The 7,500-nt window shown below is 31.2% G+C and overlaps 3 protein-coding genes across 6 annotated transcripts in view; 1 reads left to right on the top strand and 2 right to left on the bottom strand.

Moving 5' to 3' along the window:
- LOC310732803 (Rieske domain-containing protein-like) overlaps positions 1 to 789 on the top strand; it is a 29,172-nt gene extending 28,383 nt beyond the window's left edge. Inside the window, exon 5 of the mRNA XM_083553480.1 lies at positions 1 to 789. This exon is cut by the window's left edge and continues 59 nt beyond it. Coding sequence (XP_083409606.1) covers positions 1 to 211 — 211 coding nt within the window. The 3' untranslated portion in view covers positions 212 to 789.
- The window catches only part of LOC310732793 (uncharacterized protein), a 339,677-nt gene that overhangs the window by 35,409 nt on the left and 296,768 nt on the right, over positions 1 to 7,500 (bottom strand). The gene's annotated exons all lie outside the window — the stretch shown is intronic.
- The window catches only part of epgn (epithelial mitogen homolog (mouse)), a 6,654-nt gene continuing 5 nt past the window's right edge, over positions 852 to 7,500 (bottom strand). Inside the window, exons 1-5 of the mRNA XM_083553481.1 lie at positions 7,253 to 7,500; positions 6,768 to 6,893; positions 1,759 to 1,867; positions 1,495 to 1,656; positions 852 to 1,276 (exon numbers count right to left, since the gene is read on the bottom strand). The exon at positions 7,253 to 7,500 is cut by the window's right edge and continues 5 nt beyond it. Coding sequence (XP_083409607.1) covers positions 1,228 to 1,276; positions 1,495 to 1,656; positions 1,759 to 1,867; positions 6,768 to 6,893; positions 7,253 to 7,286 — 480 coding nt within the window. The 5' untranslated portion in view covers positions 7,287 to 7,500 and the 3' untranslated portion in view covers positions 852 to 1,227. The remainder of the gene's footprint in view (positions 1,277 to 1,494; positions 1,657 to 1,758; positions 1,868 to 6,767; positions 6,894 to 7,252) is intronic.

Here is a 7,500-nt window from a genome sequence, read left to right as displayed (position 1 = left end):
TGATGGCGAAGGTGTGTACCAGGCGGTGGATCCTTCAGTGAAACCCCTGAAACCACGTTGGTGCTTCAAAGGGGTCAAACAGAGAGTTCACAAGGTCACAGAGGTCAAAGGTCGTGTGTACATCACCCTGAACACCTCAGCTGAACACCTCGAGTCTGACCATTACCAGACCCCAAAGTACAGAGAAACACTACACAGGAACAGGAAGTGACATCACATAGAGTGGTGTGCAGCCCCACACTTCCTGTTTGTCCTAATGTACAGAGCTGAGGTCTGCAGTCTGATTTTCCACTTCCAATCCTGACCATGGTGTGAGTGTAAACAGGAAGTGAGCTGTTACACACTACCAGAACAGCAATGGTTATGGTTAGAATCAAATCATCTAATGTTTCATTTTTCTGATTATTACATTAGCTTTATTCCACAGCTGTACAGAAATCCAGATGTGGATCATGTGGAGTGAGTCAGAGGTGAAAATGGTGACCAAAAACTTCAGATATCGAATTGATTTGAAACATCAGAAGAAGCCAAAGTTCCTGAAGTGATTGAACCCCAACAGTATTTTTCATTTAAGACTGAAAGCTCCAGAAAGTTTTGCCCATGATCATCTCAATGTGACCAAGGTGATGGTTATGCTAGAAGATCTGCCAGAAGTGATATTATCTCCAGGATTAGAAACACACACACACACACACACATAATTTACCTTAATTATTAAGTTCTGTAAAGCTTCTTTGACAGAATGTCCATTGTAAAAGACGCTATAGAAATAAACGCTATATAAATAAACTTGACTTGACTTACACACACACACACACACACACACACACACAAAATTAAACAAATTATACAACAGTGTACAAGGGATTTATTGATCAAAATTATAAATAAATATCAAAATAATAATACATTTTTATAATAAAGCATAAATACAGAAGTGTGGAGTTGTTTGTGTTAGTATTGTGTTACAGTGTTGTGTAACAATGTTGGTGTTGTGTTAGAGTTAGTCTTGTTTCAGTGTTGTGTTAGAGTTTCAGTCTTGTTACAATGTTGTTTCAGTGTTGTATTACAGTCTTGCTAGTGTTGTGTTCGTGTTACAGTCGTAACAGGGTTGTGTTAGAGTTACAGTCTTGATAGAGTGTTATGTGTTTACAGTGTATAGTAAGTGGTCATGTGATCAATCCATCTGGCTGTTTCATTTCTCGGATGTGTGTGTCGCCTTCCCTCTCATACACTGTTCTCCTGGTTTTTATATGGAGGAGTCGGTTTTCTGCCACTGCAATCACACACACACACACACACACACACACACACACACACACACACACACAGGCTCTGAGTGATAACAGCCAATCAAACATCAGTTTTCTGAATGTTACTATGGAAATGTAGGTGTGGCCTGGAGCATAACTGGACAGAATTTCTGCACTTATTAGTGAATACTGTATTTATTTATAATTATGCCCCGCCCCCAATAATGTGTAGCTGTATTACCACTTCCTGTAGCAGCAGTAGCTGAGCGCACACACACACACAAGCAGGAGCCCAATCACTCCACAGCTGATAGGAATCACTTCCTCCAGGTTAAAGGGGCTTGTCACACGTAAATTCGGATTAAAGATCTCACACCGTTCACCGATAAATCCTAAATGACACCTACACACACACACACACACACACACACACACACGGTGATTAGACTGTTGTGTCTAACATTTTCTGGAATAAATGTTGATTAGCATTATTAGCTTGGCTTACGTGCAGGACGGTGTGTTGATATTTTCATGAAAAGAACAGAGACCATTAATGCAGAAGCTCTCATGTTGTCCTGAACAAAGCTTGAGCACGGGGAGAACCCGGGGTTCATCTGCACACACACACACACACACACACACACACACACACACACACACACATTATTTTGAAAGCAATGTTGGGATATTTCTCCTAAATAAATAAATCTTTATAGCAATATCATTGTAATATCAAGTATAATTCATAAAATAATAAACATTACACTATACATCACTATACAAACTTACACATGATACCTGATGTGTAGTATAGTGACTTTATACATCACTATAATATACTGTACTACACTATACGTTAATGTACTACACTATACATCACTATAATACACTATACTACACTATATGTTAATGTACTACACTATACATCACTATAATACACTATAATACACTATACATCATAAGACTACCCTATACATCACTATAATACACTATACATCATAAGACTACACTATACATCACTATAATACACTATACTGCACTATACATCACTATAATACACTATACATCATAAGACTACACTATACATCACTATAATACACTATACATCATAAGACTACACTATACATCACTATAATACACTATACATCACTATAATACACTATACTGCACTATACATCACTACAATACACTATACATCATAAGACTACACTATACATCACTATAATACACTATACTGCACTATACATCACTATAATACACTATACATCATAAGACTACACTACACATCACTATAATACACTATACATCATTATAATACACTATATATCACTATAATGCACTATACATCACTATAATACACTATACTGCACTATACATCACTATAATACACTATACATCATAAGACTACACTACACATCACTATAATACACTATACATCATTATAATACACTATATATCACTATAATGCACTATACATCACTATAATACACTATACTGCACTATACATCACTATAATACACTATACATCATAAGACTACACTATACATCACTATAATACACTATACTGCACTATACATCACTATAATACACTATACATCATAAGACTACACTACACATCACTATAATACACTATACATCATTATAATACACTATATATCACTATAATGCACTATACATCACTATATTACACTATACTGCACTATACATCACTATAATACACTATACATCATAAGACTACACTATACATCACTATAATACACTATACTGCACTATACATCACTATAATACACTATACATCATAAGACTACACTACACATCACTATAATACACTATACATCATTATAATACACTATATATCACTATAATGCACTATACATCACTATATTACACTATACTGCACTATACATCACTATAATACACTATACATCATAAGACTACACTATACATCCCTATAATACACTATACTGCACTATACATCACTATAATACACTATACATCATAAGACTACACTATACATCCCTATAATACACTATACTGCACTATACATCACTATAATACACTATACATTATAAGACTACACTATACATCCCTATAATACACTATACTACACTATGCATCACTATACTGCACTCTACATCATTATACTGCACTATACATAACTATAATACACTATACTGCACAATACATCACTATAATACACTATTCTGCACTATAGATCATTATAATACTCTACACTGCTCTACACATCACTATAATACACTATACTGCACTAGAATACACTATACTGCACTTTACATCACTATGCTACACTATACGTCACTATAATATACTATACTACACTATACGTTACTATAATACACTATACTACACTATATGTTAATGTACTACACTATACATCAATATAATACACTATACTACACTATATGTTAATGTACTACACTATACATCACTGTAATACACTATACTACACTATACGTTAATGTACTACACTATACATCACTATAATACACTATACTACACTATATGTTAATGTACTACACTATACATCACTATAATATACTATACTACTCTATACATCACTATAATACACTATACTACACTATATGTTAATGTACTACACTATACATCACTATAATACACTATACTACACTATACGTTAATGTACTACACTATACATCACTATAATACACTATACTACACTATATGTTAATGTACTACACTATACATCACTATAATATTCTATACTACTCTATACATCACTATAATATACTATACTACACTATATGTTAATGTACTACACTATACATCACTATAATACACTATACTACACTATATGTTAATGTACTACACTATACATCACTATAATACACTATACTACACTATATGTTAATGTACTACACTATACATCACTATAATACACTATACTACACTATATGTTAATGTACTACACTATACATCACTATAATATACTATACTACTCTATACATCACTATAATATACTATACTACACTATATGTTAATGTACTACACTATACATCACTATAATATACTATACTACACTATATGTTAATGTACTACACTATACATCACTATAATATACTATACTACACTATATGTTAAAGTACTACACTATACATCACTATAATACACTATACTACACTATATGTTAATGTACTACACTATACATCACTATAATATACTATACTACACTATATGTTAAAGTACTACACTATACATCACTATAATACACTATACTACACTATATGTTAATGTACTACACTATACATCACTATAATATACTATACTACACTATATGTTAATGTACTACACTATACATCACTATAATAAAATATACTGCACTATACATCACTATAATACACTATAATTTACTATAATACACTATACTGCACTATACATCACTATAATACACTATACTGCACTATACATCATAAGACAACACTATACATCAATAGAATACACTATACAACACTATGCATCACTTTAATACACTATACTGCACTATACATCACTATAATACACTATACATATTATACTGCACAATACATCACTATAATACACTATTCTGCACTATAGATCATTATAATACTTTACACTGCTCTACACATCACTATAATACACTATACTGCACTAGAATACACTATACTGCACTTTACATCACTATGCTACACTATACATCACTATAATACACTATACTGACTGCACTATACATTACTATAATACACTATACTACACTATACGTCACTATAATACACTATTCTACACTATACGTCACTATAATATACTATAATACACTATACGTCACTATAATATACTATACTACACTATACATCAATGTACTACACTATACATCACTATAATATACTATACTACACTATACGTTACTATAATACACTATACTACACTATATGTTAATGTACTACACTATACATCACTATAATACACTATACTGCACTTTACATCACTATGCTACACTATACATCACTATAATACACTATACTGACTGCACTATACATTACTATAATACACTATACTACACTATACGTCACTATAATACACTATTCTACACTATACATCACTATAATATACTATACTACACTATACGTTACTATAATACACTATACTACACTATATGTTAATGTACTACACTATACATCACTATAATACACTATACTGCACTTTACATCACTATGCTACACTATACATCACTATAATACACTATACTGACTGCACTATACATTACTATAATACACTATACTACACTATACGTCACTATAATACACCATTCTACACTATACATCACTATAATATACTATACTACACTATACGTTACTATAATACACTATACTACACTATATGTTAATGTACTACACTATACATCACTATAATACACTATACTGCACTTTACATCACTATGCTACACTATACATCACTATAATACACTATACTGACTGCACTATACATTACTATAATACACTATACTACACTATACGTCACTATAATACACTATTCTACACTATACATCACTATAATATACTATAATACACTATACGTCACTATAATATACTATACTACACTATACATCAATGTACTACACTATACATCACTATAATATACTATACTACACTATACGTTACTATAATACACTATACTACACTATATGTTAAAGTACTACACTATACATCACTATAATACACTATACTACACTATATGTTAATGTACTACACTATACATCAATATAATACACTATACTACACTATATGTTAATGTACTACACTATACGTCACTATAATATACTATACTACACTATACATCAATGTACTACACTATACATCACTATAATATACTATACTACACTATACGTTACTATAATACACTATATTACACTATATGTTAATGTACTACACTATACATCAATATAATACACTATACTACACTATATGTTAATGTACTACACTATACATCAATATAATACACTATAATACACTATATGTTAATGTACTACACTATACGTCACTATAATATACTATACTACACTATACATCACTATAATACACTATACTACACTATATGTTAATGTACTACACTATACATCAATATAATACACTATACTACACTATATGTTAATGTACTACACTATACATCAATATAATACACTATACTACACTATATGTTAATGTACTACACTATACGTCACTATAATATACTATACTACACTATACATCAATGTACTACACTATACATCACTATAATATACTATACTACACTATACATCACTATAATACACTATACTACACTATATGTTAATGTACTACACTATACATCACTATAATACACTATACTACACTATATGTTAATGTACTACACTATACATCACTATAATATACTATACTACACTATACGTCACTATAATATTTTGTAGAAATGTGTGAAGTTTTTACAGTAACATTACATAAATAATAATAATTAATAATAATAGTAATAATAAGTTCTTACATTGTGTGAGGTTGTCGAGGTTTTGTGTGGTTTGCAGGGTTGTGTTGAGTTTCAGTATTGATTTGTTCTCAACACTTTCGACTGTTTGGCTGCAAAACAGTGACACTGACACCAGAGCGAGAACACCTTCAGAAAAATAAGAAAATGTAATTTAGGTGAATATTGCTCTCTAACACACACACACACACACACACAGTACATTTCATCACACATAAATAAATATAAGATAATAAAGTCTATAATTATATAGATAAACACTGTGTTATATATTAAAGTTAGTCGTAAAAAAATTAGTAGTCGACTGTTTTATTAATAACGACTTAAAGCAACATCTCAGGCCTTTTTATTTATTAGCTCTACATATAGATTATGTTTTTTTTATTAGTAATACACTATAAATCAGTTTCAAGACGTAAAGTGCTTCTTCAGACAGAAATTAATTTAAGCTGTTTGTTAGAAAAGTAAAATGAGAAGAAAATACTCACCATCACACAGCAATTTCTCTACACACTTCAACATCCTCCTTCCTTACGATAATGATGATCTCTTTAAAACTCACTCACAGTCACTCAGTATCAGTGTTAGTAAGACAATTTGCTCAGTTTCTGCCCCTCAGCACCCACATTTAGCCTCAGTTACCCCTGTGATGTGTCCAACATTCAGCCAATCAGCTTTAAAGGATCTGTTTAACAAAGTGTTTCCTGTCCACAGGTCTAAACATGCACACTCACAC

Source organism: Silurus aristotelis (genome assembly GCF_946808225.1).
Source record: "Silurus aristotelis genome assembly, chromosome: 11".
Classification (NCBI taxonomy): domain Eukaryota; kingdom Metazoa; phylum Chordata; class Actinopteri; order Siluriformes; family Siluridae; genus Silurus; species Silurus aristotelis.
Note: the sequence above shows the minus strand (reverse complement) of the source record. Positions and strands in the feature narration are given on the sequence as shown.